This window comes from Mauremys mutica, chromosome 8 (genome assembly GCF_020497125.1).
Source record: "Mauremys mutica isolate MM-2020 ecotype Southern chromosome 8, ASM2049712v1, whole genome shotgun sequence".
Lineage (NCBI taxonomy): Eukaryota > Metazoa > Chordata > Testudines > Geoemydidae > Mauremys > Mauremys mutica.
The window spans coordinates 88,374,427-88,390,870 of record NC_059079.1 but is presented as its reverse complement, the minus strand read 5'-3'; the positions used below and the strand labels follow the sequence as shown (position 1 = coordinate 88,390,870).

General features: G+C 40.8%; 1 protein-coding gene across 8 annotated transcripts in view; it reads right to left on the bottom strand.

Annotated features, from left to right (window-relative positions):
• The window catches only part of PWWP2A (PWWP domain containing 2A), a 41,068-nt gene that overhangs the window by 11,177 nt on the left and 13,447 nt on the right, over positions 1-16,444 (bottom strand). For 3 of the 8 annotated variants that reach the window (XM_045028770.1, XM_045028775.1, XM_045028776.1), the window contains exon 2: positions 7,824-10,661. In XM_045028770.1, coding sequence (XP_044884705.1) covers positions 8,972-10,661 — 1,690 coding nt within the window. In that variant the 3' untranslated portion in view covers positions 7,824-8,971. Of the gene's footprint in view, positions 1-6,527; positions 6,614-7,823; positions 10,662-16,444 lie in introns of those variants that run through there. The other 5 variants (XM_045028771.1, XM_045028772.1, XM_045028773.1 and 2 more) reach the window with 3 other exon arrangements.

The window sequence follows — 16,444 nt, the reverse complement described above, 5'->3', positions numbered from 1 at the left end:
AGAGTTTGATGCCCAACTCCCATTGAATTTTAATAGGATTAGGCACCCAATTCCCTTAAACTGTTTGGAAAATCCCAGCAAAATATCATGTTAACATGATATTCCAGCCTAAAAGCAAGCATTGGCCCAAAGCCATTTTTATTTTCATTCTTAAAGGCAGCCTGCAAAGAAAGTAAATGTGTTTGCACCCTTTCTCCTCCTTTTTTGGTGTATAAAGATGACATGAAAACTTATTCGTTTTTGAGAAGAGGCATTTTTCACATCAAGTTTTGTCTCCCTTGTTTTCTAGAGACTCCTTGGAGAACTACAAGATTGAAGAGGCAGCTCCCTTAGCCGTTGGTTGCAAGCTTGCCTCCCCACTGTCTTCCAGGCAACAGAGTTAAATGAGTGTTATCAACACCACCACCAATCTGATGAAAAATCTCTTCCCCTTTTGATGTTAGAATTCCACAGTCTACTAAGAAATCCTCAATATGCCCTATAATTTCTAATGAAAAAATAAGAGAAAATAACTTTTCCCATGGGAGAGAAACAAGGTAGGAAACTCCTTAATTCATAAAAAGGGTGCAATGAATATTTTCTTCTCTTTGCCAATCACCTTTAAATTAAGATTTCATGAATGTCCCTGATAGATCACACAGTTTCAACCTGTCAGCAAAAGGCAACTGGTCCATTTCCAATTCCAGCAGCTATAATGAAACTTGCTGTACACATTTACCTTCCTGTGAAAAGTAATTCTCTGAGACGGTATAAGGCTCTTCCATTATATTCCAACCAATCAAATCTAAATCTCTAAAAAGGTATTAAACCCAGGATCCTGTCCAGAAAGACCACTAAGACAGAGAATTTTAACTATGTTACTAGTTTTTTCATCATTCATTGGGAGGGATAGATCAGTGGTTTGAGCACTGGCCTACTAAACCCAGCATTGTGAGCTCAGTCCTTGAGGGGGCCACTTAGGGATCGGGGGCAAAAATCTATCTGGGGATTGGTCTTGCTTTGAGCAGGAGGTTGGACTAGATCTCCTGAGGGCCCTTCCAACCCAGATATTTTATGAAAATAAATTAGTACATAAGGTTAATTTTAGTGCTGGATGTTTTAGAAAAACAGGTCCTAACATGCACTTTATTAATATCAATACTGAAATGATGAGTTTTGGTCTCAAAAAGACCAAAGAACATTAAATAACATGTATCAGAGGGGTAGCCGTGTTAGTCTGGATCTGTAAAAGCAGCAGAGAGTCCTGTAGCACCTTATAGACTAACAGATGTATTGCAGCATGAGCTTTCGTGGGTGAATACCCACTTCGTCGGATGCATATGCATGTGCATGCATCCGACGAAGTGGGTATCCACCCACGAAAGCTCATGCTCCAATACATCTGTTAGTCTATAAGGTGCTATAGGACACTCTGCTGCTTTTATTAAACAACATGCAATTCTTTATGAAGTGCTTATTCACACAGATGTCAGTATATTCTGAAGATATATTTTTATTGATCCTTAAAAAGTATTTCTTCGGTTCTTGATAGAATCACAAAGCAGTGAAAGTAGAGGTGGCCAAACTTACTGACCCTCTGAGCCGCATGAGATAATCTTCAGAAGTTCCAGAACCTGGCATGCCTACTGGGGCTTCTGTCCTGCGCGGAGGGAGGTCTTGAGGTTTCAGACCCACGGGAGGTGCCTGACAGAGCTTTAGCCATGTGGTGCATGCTTGCTGGCTTCGGCCCCATGGAAGGCTGCGTCCTGAGCCACAGCAGGCTTGTCCAACATGCCCCAGGACAGAAGCCCCTAGTTTCGCGCCCCCCCCCCCCCGTCCCCAGTCTGGTAGACAAGGAATGGAGGGGAGGGGGACGTGTGGGGCTCCAAAAGCTGCACTTTAACTGTAAAAGAGCCACATGTGCAGTTTGGCCACACCTGAGCAAAGACATCACTACACCTTAGACTCAAGCTAACACTTCTTAGACACCTACAATTTGGCTCATCTTCAAAGGAACTATCAGAACTTGTTTCACAGTATCTACAATTTTGAAATGCTGGCAGGGTATAATCAAATACCAACAATAAATATAAATATCTTCTCCAGAGCCCAGCAAAAAGTCTAGGCACAGTTAGGGTCAGAAAAGCAATAACTTCTAATTCAATAGTGATGTGTGCTGTATCACAGTCAGTCTTCCCTATTTTATACACCTGTTATCACTGCAAAGCAAATACAGGTGGGAGAGTAGGCTGGATTTAGTTCATGTATCACCATCATTAAACTGAGTTCCAGTTGCAGAATCTATTACTGATGATAATGCAGGAGCAGGACCTGAATCTGCTCCCTAAGGACTAGATCATGGAGTTACTACAAGCCCTGGGCTACCCCAGGAGCACATTAAGCACCATATTTTGATTCAGAGTCACCATTTGATTCCTGCTTCCCCTTTGGTCCAAACTATACCTTGTACCGCTTACTTACCCTCTGCACCAGCTTCTTTGGATTGGGGGTTGAAGGAGAAAAATAAGACAACATCCAGACTCCCCATCCTGTGAAGGTGGAGAAACAATCCTGAAGCACCAGCTCTCCCCCACCATACATAGACCAATGATGTGGGGAGCCTACACAGCTGGATAAGGAGGTGTCTTAGGCCATGTCTACATGTACAGCGCTGCAGTTGTATCGATACTGCTGCGCTGCTGCAGTGCATCTGGTGAAGACACTCTATGCCGACAGGAGCTCTCCTGTTGGCATAAAAAAAAAGCACTGCCGTGAGCAGCATAAGCTATGTCGGTGGGAGAAGCTCTCCTGCTGACATAGCGATGTGCACGATAGCACTTATGTCGGTGTAACAAACTATTCCCCCACAAGCAACTCACGCCACTCCTACATTATTTTTGATCCTGTGTGCCATTCAGCTTTGCTCTCCTTCTAGTCCCACAACGCCCAGTTCTTATGGCTACCTTTACAACACCTAGGTGAAAATAAAGTAAATAGGGACAAGATCTCTCATCTCCACCTTTCGTCATTGTAAGTGTTGTGTGTAACTTCACTCACCTCCATGTTTACTAACTGATATATTGCACAAAATAGCCAACTCCTACCCACATAACAACAGACTGCTAATATGCCTGTTACTTTGTGTTTAGTCACTGTGTATCTGCTGTTCCTATTTATATAGCTGCCTGTATAACCTCAGGTATATTTTATGCCCCTTCTTATAATTATCCATTTGAATAAATTATAAATTGTAAATGAAAGGAGACAGGAGCTGAATTAACTTATTGTGCTTCATTGCTTGTTCTTGTTTATTAGCTTGTTTCCTAATCTCAGGAAATAGACCAATTCCATTTCCTAACACTGCTTCACAAAACACCCATCAGGATGATGAGTAATGATTCAAGAGGACATCGTGATACACCTTCCTACTGCTACTCTGGTCTAATTAAGTGCTCCTATTGTACATCCAAAAGCAAAAGTTGAAGCACAGCATGCAAGTCATGTGGCATTTCAAAATTTAAGAAATTTAAGTAGCTTGCATTGCACCTTAAACTGGCACTGAACGTTACAAGTCTCTTGTCAATTTATCATTGGTATGATCCATTAAGGAGAGAGTCTGGCTACACTGAGAACAAGACACTTTTTTTTTAAAAATGTGGTTTTATCATACCTTGAAAAATCTTGACGTTTCTTAGACCTAATACAGTTTAGCCAAATAAAAATCCTTTCAATGCTGAAATTGAATGAAGAAACTGTTTTACTCGACAAATATTAGAAGCTAAGTAGCATGAATGTTGTCTTTTAAATATCTGTATTAAAAGTTATAGCTCGTAGAGATTTAATGAAATAGCGTTCTTAAACATTTGTTTTTAATTTCCTGTAGAACTTTGCTCAGTAGAAGATGCAAACAACATTCACATTCAATTTCATATGTGGATGAATGACTGTATTTTTACTCCAAACCTCTGAGACAATGATACTTACAGGGATTTATTGGGATTATATTCTCTCCCCTTCACATCAGATGCTTCTAATTTAGCTTTAGAGGCCTTCAAAGCAAAGTTATGTTTTGTATCCACATTCATGGCTGACAGCCACCTATTTTCTCACTTGAAATAATTTGAGTAGATAACAGATGTACTGACAAAGAACTGCAGAATTGCAACCCCCATAATCCACTTGCTGTGATGTATTTTCTTAGGATGGCAGCAAGTTAGTCAAATCACCACTACCCTTTACTGCAGCGTAACACTTTCCTTCATAATACATAGGCTGCTGATCGATGATCAAATAGTACATTTTCACTTCGGCACTGGTTAGGCCTCAGCTGGAGTACTGTGCCCAATTTTGGTCACCAATGTATGGAAAGGATGTGGAGATACTGAAAAGGATCCAGAGGCAAGCAACAAAGATGATCAAAGGGATGGAATGCAAGCAAAGGCTGAAGGAACCAGGTATGTTTAGTTTAGAAAAAAAGGAGATTGAGGGTGGCATGATAGCAGTCTTCAAATACTTGAAAGGCTGCCTAAAAAAAAAAAAAAGATGGAGAAAAGGTGTTCTCTCTTGCCACAGACAGCAGGACAAGCGGCAATGGGTTCAAACTACAGCATAGACTTAGATTAAATCTCAGGAAAAAATTCCTAACTAAGAACAGTAGGACAAAGAAAAAGACTGCCTTGGGAGGTTGTGGAAGCTCCTTCGCTGGAGATTTTGAAAATGAGGCTGGATAGCCATTTGTCTTGGATGGTTTAAACACAATAAATCGTGCATCTTGGCAGGAGGTTAGACTAGATGACCCTTGCGCTCCCTTTTAACTACTATTCTATGATTCCAGCAGTACCATGTGCACTATCAATTACATAGCTTAGTTACACAAGATGCACCATCCAAGCACTGTAAAAACAAATGCACCTACTATCAGGTATTTGTGAGTCATTAAAATGATCTAAAATTGATTTAAGAGATATTAGATTGTGAATATACTGAAAACCACAGGTACAGCACAGCCTGTGCTCACAGTGGAAACATCCATTGGGATCCGGTAAACACATTAAACAATTTCTGGCAAGTACAGAGCAGGTTGCATTGGATTAACTTCAAATTTTCCATCACTTAATAGTCCCCAAGGACAGGGTAATAAGGTATGAGGTACAGTTGCAGCTGTTTACAGTTAAAAAGTTTTAACAATCCTTAACATTTGCTCCACCACTAACTCAACTAAATCTTTGGACGGAGAGTACACCACAGCTACTTTTCCATGATTTAAAAGGAAGACAGTGGTGAAAGTAAGAAATTCACTTAAGCAAGCATTTTAGGCAATTCATATGAAGTGTTGTGGTACAAAGAACTGACGGGTTTTAGGTTACGAGACTAAGTACTATACTAACGAACAGTTTTTGTTCTTAATATTACATGTGCAAGATTTGTGCTATCTGTATTACAAAAAGTCATTCACTACAAAGACAGTGTGTGTGTATGTCATGATGACCACTCATTACATAAGACACGCACACAGAGTTTCTTGTGAACTTATATTTGAAATAGATTTCTTTCCCATCTCACTGAACAAAGTCTCTGAACTGACTATATACACTAGTACTATGCTACTCTTATATGGTACAGCAACTCCTCACTTAAAGTTGTCCTGGTTGAAGAAGTTGCTATTCTATTAGAGAACATGCTTGTTTAAAGTTGCGCAATGTTGTAACACCCCCACCCCCACAAATCAGCACCTCCCCTCTCCGCACCTCCCACAATCAGCTGTTTTGTGGCATGCAGGGAGGGAGGGGGACATGCTCAGGGGCAGAACTGGGTGGGAAGAGGATGGTGGGGCCTTGGGAGAAGGAGTGGGGTGAGGGCAGGGCCTGGGGTAGAGCCGGGGGGTCAAGCTCCCCCTGGCAGTTTGAAATGTCAGCGCCTGTGGCCCCAGAAGCCTATGGCTGTCTCCAGCTGTGCAGGGATCTAGAGGCCAAGTGCCTCTGTGTTGTGTGTCCCAAGCGTACCATGCAACCTGGCAGATTGGTTCCCTTAGGAGATGACTGGTCTCCCCAGCACCCGGCGAAGGTGGGGGGAGATGCGTTCAGTGACTAACTTGAGCAGGCATTTGTGTGATCTGCTGCTCAGAGGCTAGCAGACATCTCCATCGGGTGCTGGGGAAGGATTCAGCACAGTGTCACTTCCAATGTGCTGCTGCTTGCCTGCTCTGCCTGGCTCCCATGTTGAGCCCAAACCCGCAGTTTGCACAGGGAGGACTCAGCAGGCCTAGGAGGGGGGGTGTTGTTGGCCCACACCCTCACCAGAGCCCTGGGGCCAGAGGATATTCATTTACCTAGTCACAGCTGTGAGTCAAACCACATATAATGTCTTTTGTCTGGCAAAATCTCTTTTCCTGGAACCTAGCGCCCCCCCATCACTTAACATCGATGCGCTTACAGTCACATTTTTGAGGAACAACATTAAGTGAGGAGTTAATGTATTACAGAAGATACTATCCAAAAGTTCTAAATATTTTAAAAAGTTGCAGCAACTTAAATATCCAAGTATTTTACCTCAGATTTTTGGCTCAGAACATCAGATGGCTTTTATGATGTGGGATCAGTTCATTTTGAGCTGCCTGACAAACTAGGTATCTGCTCTATATATATAGAGAGAGATGTCTTAAAAAAACCACAGAGTGAATTTTTTGTCTTCTGAAAACAGCCTGCTTTAAATCACAAAGTAAGGCTTATTTACTGAAATACTGTAATTGTTTCTGTTTGCAGGAAAGAATATATAAATACAAGAGTGAAACAGGATTTCACATTATGAAAATTTTCATTGTGTGTTTATTCCATTCAAAAAGCATTGACTGACCTCTTGGAATTTGTTTAATTGTTCAGGGAAAAAAACCTAGTATAGTTGGAAAGTTAATTAGCATCTACCACACTGATTGCAGTGAGATCCTCAGGAAATCTGAGCAAAATCAATTTGGACCAACGTGTATTTGTGTGGTTTGTTTGTTTTCTCAAACACACTAGATATTCAGTAGTTACATGAACTTGATGATAGAGTAACTGAACAAGGTTGGAAGACACTCAGTGTTTTGGAAACCAACTGACTTGTCAGTTGCAAGGCGGCATATTAATCTTCTAAAACTGCATCACAATAAAGATTCTTTAATGGGTTCAATCACTAAATCCTGACAATGTGTGTTTTAGTTTTACAACTACATTCAATTTAAGTTTAAATTTGTATTCCTCATCTCTGCTTTGCCAATATGGGCAAAATGGAAAAACTTGGGATGGGAATTGCTCTGGAATGAAGGCAGCCAAATTCTTCATAAGATCGTGCAAAGCTGGAACAGGAAAAAAAAGATAGTAACTCAAATGGTCAGGTATAGACCAAAACTAGGAAGGAAAAATGTAAATCAACTGCATGAAAATGCCCCAACACTGAGCAACAGACATGCAAGAGTAGGTAACAATAGTGGAGATAGGGCTTAATTAGCTTTTGCAAGATGGAAAAAATGGTGATTGAAAACATTTCCCTACTGTATAAGTCATATTTTCTGTCTTTATTCAAATCTATGGAACAGAACTGAATTTATGGAGAAATAATTTGACAAGCTTTACCTAAGACAAGAGCTCTCTACAAGAGCCAGTTTTTGGGGAAATAGATGAATGCTTAGTCTCAAAATTAGAACACTAAGTATATACCAATAGTACTTTACAGCAAATGATCTTTTAAAAGTGCTGAATGAGAAAGAATTTACATTTTAAAAGGGGATGTCTCCTCTAAATATCATGTACACAGAATACACCCTAAAAAATTTTCAAAGCTTTTTGAGAAACACACACAAGTAATTCAGATTTAGTCAATTTTATTTACAATTTTTGTACATTTCAGAGCATTACACAATTACATATTCTCATTTTCTGACCTGCAAACAGATACCTTAAAACGGAAATATTAAAAAAAATATGAAGTTAGATACATCCAAAATGCAACAATTACACATCTGACAATTCACAAAGTGTAATTTACTAGGACGTATCCTAAGAATTTAGGAACAACCAGTCAGAAGAAAATCTGACTAATTTCAGCAATCAATTATTTACACACTCAAACAAAACCTCTCTTGCTCTAAACTCCCAGACAAGTGGCCTGGAAGATTTTTCAGTGGAAGAAAGACAGGAAGTTATGATTCACACCTATGCAGCATTAACAGCCCTTGATCCCAAAATACTGAGTAACATTTCAGCTTTGCCTTTGGGCAAGAGGCATCCCCTCAGCTTGTCAGACCCTGAAGTGTCGTACTTGTGCCCCTGTGTGCATAGAAAGGCTGAGTGTTTGGGAAAAAAGTGGTCACCAAGACCCCATTTAATGTGGCCTTTAAACGCTGTTTAAAGGGGTTTGTTAAATTGGTTTCTAACATAATTTAAACTGGCCGGTGTGGATGAAACCAAGCATGTTTTTAAACATGGTTTGAACTCACTTTGGCCCCATTCACACTGACCAGATATATGTACAGAAGCTACTTAATGCAGAAGTGTTGAAACAAGGTTTAAAGGCCAACATAAACAGGGCTTAAGTTTCTGCACTTTCCCTGGTGGGCCACCCAGGTCACAGCTATTACTTCCATCCCTTGTTTACCCTTTGCCATATAGTGACTAGATACATACCGGCTAGAAACTACTAAAAATTCCCTGCAAATAAACTGCCTTTCAGCTGAGGCTATGGCTCCTATGCATGGGAGGAGTTTTTAATTTAAAAAAAAAAAAAGATTTTCATTTGAAAAATACTGAAGTTCTCACTTTAGATTAATTTTGATTGCATGTTCAATTTGTTTAGTTTAACTTTTAAGAAACTGCTACAAATCAGAACAATTTTAGTATAAAAAGAGCAGCCAACTGAGTGCAACGTTTTGAATTGGCCAAGTCCTTCATGGTAGCTCTCTAATTAGGCTATAAAATTTGTGGAGCCTCCAAATTCTTGCCTACCTTACTTTCCACGTTCACGTTTCAAACTGTGTCAGCAGGGCCCGAACTTCGGGAGTCAGCTGCTTAGCAGCCTTAGCTGCCTCTGTGATGGCCTTGCGGTAAAGGCCCTTTCTCTTCTTATTAAAGCGCGACTGAAAGTTTTCTAAAAAGGGGGACAGTTGTGAAAGAGCAAGAAAAGATGTTGTTGGGGACCCAAACCACGAAATGCGGGCCTCCTGTCGAACTAAAAGGCCATTATCTTTCCGGCTCACAGTTATAGTAAGAATACGGGCTGGCCACCAAGGGAAGCCATAAATCTTGGCCCAAACAATGTCCCCTACACATATGGTCCTGCCATCTGGTGTGACACATTTAGAGACGTTTTTGGAAAAGACTTTCATTTTCAAGGAATTACTGAGCTTTTTCTCTTCCTTTGAAGAGGAGGAGGAGGAAGAGGAGGAAGGTGCATGCATGCTGCCTGGAGGAAAATCAAAGCTTTCAGTAGAACTACACTCTGAGTTGGTGGATTTCAAATCGTCTGTGCTATCACTACTACACACTGATGCACTGGAAGAGTCAGATTTCTTTTGATTAAGGGTCATGTAAACTGTTATATTGCTTTTGCTGCCTCTCTTGCCCAATGTCTGGTGTTCATCCTGATCAACAGTTACATGCACTTCACTCGTGTCCTGAACCTCACCGCTGGCCTCTTCAGGGCCTTCTGAGGGGCTCTGATTTTCTGAAGGGGCCTCACCTGCTGAGCGGGTGGAGGAGCAGCGAGACTGGGGCTTAGTTGCCATCTTGCCACTCCGTATTTTCTCAAGTCCTGTCTTGAGAGATGAGTCGTTTTCTTCATTCCGGTACCTTTGTGGTTTTAAACGCAATCGGGGTGGAAGGGAACCTGAGCTGGTGTTCTGAAGACGTCGTGTAAAATGGACCTTTGAATGTGCATTTTTGGAAGTGGAAGTTGCACTCTGTTTCTTTTGTGCCTTTTCTTTGGCCATTTTCAAAACTTCCCGAGCTTTTGCATGATCCATGTTTTTGCTCTGGAGAACTTTTTTAGTATTTAACTGAGCTTTCGAAGTGTTTGCTTGAGCAGAAACTTTAACTACTTTGCTTCTACTGTGGGCAATATTTGAAACTTTGACCACAGCATTTCTTTTCTGGCTTTCATTTTGGCTTTTTCCATCTACTTTATGGTCAGTTTTAAGTTTTTTATTCACAGTAGTTACACTCTCATTTCTTCGCTTTTTATGATCCTCATATTTTAAGCAGTCACTTGCATTGCCACTTTTTTTAATTTCTTTTTTTTCTGCAACAACACTGTTTTTACATTTGTCACATAAGACCTGCCTGGGTCGTAATTTGATAGCATTCATAATAGAAGTGGGTTCCTCCCTGTACATTTTCCGCTTGGGCCGCTTAATTTTTCGGGGCGGAGGCTGAGGTATTGATTGGTTATACGTGTCCCTGATAAATAAAGGAGGAGGATATGGCGCTCCCTCATGGAAGAGGGGAGGTGGTTTAGAAGTCCATAGGCTTTTAGCAAGGCTAGGTTCTGATGGCTGAATGGGAGAAGAAGAGTCATCAGGGACTGCACCACTGGTTTCACACTTCACCTGTGTCTCATCTTGGAATGGTTTACTTTGGAGCTGCATGGCTTCAGGTTTATCCTTGTATTCCCTTTTAGGAAATATGGTCACAGGGATTCCATGGGGTCCAAACCTTAAAGGGGAAAAAACGATAATTTTAAGTGTCTTCATTTTTTACTACACAAACATATTTTTAAGACGTTCATGCTAAGGAATTGCTATTTTTAAAACATTTTAGCTATTTATCCAGAGTGTAAGAATGTAGTTTTTCTCCTCCTCAAAACAAGACACCGGACCTATACGTTTAACAATATATAGTTAGTATAAGCCACTGAACACAGGCTCCAGACTCATGAACAAATCTTAAACAGTAGTACCAATTTCTGCGGTAGCTACAGTTTAAGTGGTTGCTACAAGTAGCCCTAAACACACATTACTGTAGTCTAGTCCAGGGGTCGGCAACCTTTCAGAAGTAGTGTGCCGAGTCTTCATTTATTTGCTCTAATTTAAGGTTTCACGTGCCAGTAATAATTTTCATGTTTTTAGATGGTCTCTTTCTATAAGTCTATAATATATAACAAACTATTGTTGTATGTAAAGTAAATAAGGTTTTAAAAATGTTTAAGACGCTTCATTTAAAATTAAATTAAAATGCAGAGCCCCCAAGACCAGTGGCCAGGACCCGGGCAGTGTGAGTGCCACTGAAAATCAGTTTGCGTGCCGCCTTCGGCACGCGTGCCATAGGTTGCCTACCCCTGGTCTAGTCTCAAGATCTCACTAATGGAAACAGGATCTACTTTCTAGTTCTACACAAAATGAATGCTGAGAGATAGCTGATTCCAAAGGAGAGTGGATTTATTACCTCCCCAGAAAGTCAGCACAAATTAAATAGCATGATAATCCAATTGAGGCACATAATTCCTAGAAGTCTTTTGTGAAATACAAAAATATTTAGAACATTTTTTGAGGGTTATCAAAGCAGATTCAGTATGTTTTAAAAGTATTCAATATATACATGCTAGTACCTGTTATAATGGATAAAATAAAATGTAAGTGATAGCAAACTTCATGCTTCATACACAAGAAGTTTTCCTTAAGAACAGTATTTGATCATTTGATGCATTACGTACAGTCTGAGACAGAATGCCAAGCGACTTTGGATTTATTCTGGCAAAGATATCCTTGTTACTTCAATACACTTGGTACAAATATGCTCTCCCTTCTCTTCCCCCACCTCACAGCATGTCTTATGCCATTCTATTTCTCCCAGCTAGCCCTAGACAAGTTTTAACAAGCTACAACTGTTTTGGTGGAGTATGTGCAGCAGACCCAAACGCTTAATTCTAATCCAATGGAAAATAAATCCCTGAAAGGAGAGTGGGCACTGGCTCAATTTTGACTGGGCAACACGCTTCTGCAGTGACTACCCATAGGCATGCAACATTTCCTGTCACACGCTATACAGAGAAAGCCATGTTTTGTCATTCTACAACACCTCTGAGGCAAAAACAAGTGGGGGAAATGGTAATCTCCCAAGTTTCATAACTACCTACCCACTTTCAAATATCCCTAAAGAAACCTGATGCTTGTAGGATTAAACTCTTTTCCACTTGTGTTTACATCACTGCCTTATTAGCTTAAGGTATAACTTGAGTTTTGCCCCTAACTTGATTCCGATTCACACACAAGATCTCTAGCTCAAGTTAAGTGGTATTTTAAACTCAAGCTAGCTACACCATTAGGGACATGGTTTGAAGCTCAAGTGCTACTGAGGTTCAAATGAGCTAATATGCAGTGGGGATCAACAGATAGTTACAACTCACTAGTTGCTAACCAACCACTCTGAGTACATTAACTTGAGCTAACCACTGCTGTTCAGACAAGCCCATAGATAAGAGGCTGTCATGCAGCATACATTAGTGTTGGCTGTACCATTCTTTCTTTTCAACATGAACTAAGTGCATAATTGCAGTAAATGAAGTCGGGTACTTATAGACCAGTGTCACTTACAGCTTAACTAAATGCAAGTATGTTGCTCTATTATGAAACAGGGCGTTGTATGTGCTAGAAGATTCTTTACATTGTCAACACAAGTCTTTACTGATTTACTTTAATGCATACTGATTAAATGTGGTAAAAAAAAAGTTAGAGGTTATAAACAAAGTAATCTTCAGACAAAGCTGAAATGAATATGTTGCATCCAAACTGACCTGGGCTATTATTCCTCCCAGTTGTAGACCATATATAATTTTGCAGAGGAAGAGCAACCTCAGTGGAGTTTGGTTTCCACAAAAGTGCTGAAAGTAAACACCCGAAAACTTACAGAAAACTAACATATTGACATAGTCATGACTGTTACCTACACACCAGCTACTGTTTTGTTCATCTGACTTTTGAGCTATAAGGAAAGAGAACAAGAATAGTATGTGTTAACAGTTTAAGCCAGTGGTTCCCAACCTTTTTCGTGTGGCGGGCGCCAGATGACGAGCCATGGAGGACCGTGGCGGCGGACAAGCATCCGCTGAAATGCCACTGACAAGCGGCGACGTCAATAGGCGTCGCCGCCAAAATACCGCCAACAAGCTGGGTCATCCAGAGGCGTCGCCACCAAAATGCCGCCGAATATCGGCGACGCCTCTGGATGACCCAGCTTGTTGGCGGCAATTCAGCAGATGCTCATCTGATGGCCAGTACGCGGGTGCACTTAGACGCCCCGGTGGGCGCCAGGGCGCCCACGGGCATCGCGTTGGGGACCCCTGGTTTAAGAAGTACAGTGCACCTCTACACATGCTGGTGTGTATTGCTCTTCCCTTCCCCACAAAATAAACTAGCTTCCCTTTGAAATTCAGTTCAGGGGGCTCGACCTGCTTAATATCTAAAGTTTAGACACGCCTCCATTAATTCAGAAGAACACTCTTCATTTTAACAGGTTTCGGAGTAGCAGCCGTGTTAGTCTGTATCACCAAAAAGAACAGGAGTACTCGTGGCACCTTAGAGACTAACAAATTTATAGCCCACAAATGCTTATGCTCAAATAAATTTGTTAGTCTCTTAAGGTGCCACAAGTACTCCTGTTCTTTTTGTTCATTTTAACTATTTCTCTGATTCATTATTGAAAGCTTCAGACATTATATATACACTCAGAAAAGAACAAATACCTCTACAGTTATTTGGAGAAAGAGTACACCTGGCATAAATCCACTGGGGACTCATTTTTGAAAATCTGAGATTCTAACTGCCTTAAAGGTCCACCAAATAGACCATTATGTTTATCAGGTCAAAAAATACTTACATTACACAAATAGCACTCTGGTCTTGTTGAGGCTCAGAGGTAATTTATTCAAAGCAAAGTTAAATTTTAGGAAAGTATTTACAGTATCAGCTATTAAATTCACAATACTTAAAATGCAATGTTTTTTACTGCATTACATAGTCACTGCTATCAAGAAACTTTAATTTCTTCCATACTGTTAAGGAAGATCTGTATCCACTTTTTGATCAGTTAGATTAAGGTATCAGGACTTGAAAAATGCATACAATCGACATTATCCCAAGAAGTAATCCTACCAGACAAGATATGATAGTACATTACCTGCCATGCACTAAGCCCTACAATTTAAAAGGACAAGAGAGCTGTACTCTTGATAATGGTAACTAAAAACCTAGATAAGTTTTCCATTTAATTATTTTTCTTAAAGATAATGGTTTTTTTCCCTAGTGTTTTCCAATGTGTTCTCTCTTTACACCTCTTTCCTTACATTATTGTAAAGGATTGGGGCCTTTCTTATAGCCCTCTCTTCCGGCTGGACCCAGGCTTGCTCTGGTTGAGCCAGCATTCTCCCTGTGAGCCTTCCCTGGACTCTGTGAGAAGGTCATTTCCAACAGGGTCAGTTCTTGCAGTTTCTTTTATTTTATTTCAAGTTTCCGCAACAAAACAAGATCAAAACTTCTAAGTCTGTCCCTCAAGCCCAGAAGTTCCTCAGTCCAGAAGTTCCTGACTTTTACCTCAGAGCCTTTGTGATAACAGGATTTTCCAGTCTCCCTTCTGTCCATTTTGTTTCTGGGTGCAGTTCCTCCCAACAGTAGCTCCAGCCTCTACTGGCTACTGCTACCTGCTCCTTTTTTTATGAGGAACAGCCCATTAGGTTTCAGGTCTTCTCCCAAGTGTGGCAGGTGGGGTTAATCAGTCAGACAGCTGCTGGCCTCTCACATCAGAGGAATACCATCCCTTACTATAGTCACAATTATGCTCTTTACTACCTCTCCTATATTTTCTCTTGTTTCTCCCCCCCACAAAAATTACCTGCATATTCTTAAAATCCTATTTTTCTATCTTATCGACTCAATTCTTCCCTCTTTGTTACATCTACTCATTCCACATCTACCCACCCCTTCATACATGGGTTTCTGACAAGTGTCAGCCCCAAATTGCTACCAGACCAGACTGAGATGAGGGGCTACATTGTCAAGTGGCAATATCCAGACAGGAAAGTACCACAATGTAGCCATTTGACACTCCACCTTCCTCCTCTCCCCACCCCCAGATCCTGGGTCCACTTCTATATTTTTCCTTGTCTCTAGTTTAGAGAGACTTGTGTCTACTGTCTCAGTGAGCCAATAACCAGCCATTTTTCCTAAAGAGGACAATAATAGTTTGATTAGATGATACTGGGTTATCATCAAGCCATTCTTTCCCCAAACAAAAACAATAAAGGACAGCAAATTAATTTAGGAACTAACTATATTCTGTTGCATTGCAGGGTTTCACTCCCCATTTGCCATTAAACATTTTTTAAAAACTCCACGTCCCACCTAGGTCTACTTACCTCCAATTCGAAGCAGACAGTTTGGAAACCTCCCCAATAGCTAGTTTTGAGGATAGGTGTCTCTGCTCTTAGGTTTTTTGTTTGTTTCAGGCAAGTATTGCAGACCATGGTAAATAACACTGAGAACTGGCTTTTAAGTCCCACCACTTTAACAGAGGTCATTCAAGTTTATATAAAGATGTGAATACCATATACCGCTCAAACTTAGACAGTTTGTAACAAATAAGCAGCTCACCTAATGATTTCAATCACACTTGTTTGACCTTGTTGAAAGAGGGACAAAATCAGAAGCCTCAATTTAAGGTCAGCTTTACACTCAGTAACCTCTCTCTCATTTTGGTCATCAAGTGCTTACTGGAAAGTGTTGTATTTGCTATAGTATAAATCTAGCAACCAGAAACAATTTTTAAATCACTTTACATAGTATAAGATTTTCAAAACTTTTTTTTTTTTTTTTGGAGGGGGCGGTTTAAGACCACAACACCTAGTCCTCTGTGGATGCTGCAAAAACAAGTAGCAATGATGCTCGACTGTTCCTACTTAACAAATTCTATTGTCTTCCCTCTCAAAGCTCTGTGAAACTTAGAAGCACAGGACCCATGAGACAGTTCTGGGATGCGTTTAAATAAAGGTACATACCAACTTAAGAGTACATTGTATTAACTCACTGTGAAGTTGGGTTCTTCATTATAAAATGCAGTGCTTATAATGGATGTACCGGGAACTGTCATTGCATAGTTTGCTGTAACTTTCTACTGTCAGAACTAGTTTACAGTACAGTAACTCCTCACTTAAAGTCGTCCCGGTTAACGTTGTTTCGTTGCTGATCAATTAGGGAACATGCTCGTTTAAAGTTGTGCAATGCTCCCTTATAATGTCGTTTGGCAGCCACCTGCTTTGTCCACTGCTTGCAGGAAGAGCAGCCCGTTGGAGCTAGCTGGTGGGGGCTTGGAACCAGGGTGAACTGGCAGCCGCCCATCAGCTCTCCGCTCCCCTAAGTTCCCTGTGCAGTAGCCGCCCAGCAGGCTATCAATTGCCAGCAGTTCAGATGTCCCTCCCCCCACTGCCATGTGCTGCTCCTGCCCTCTGC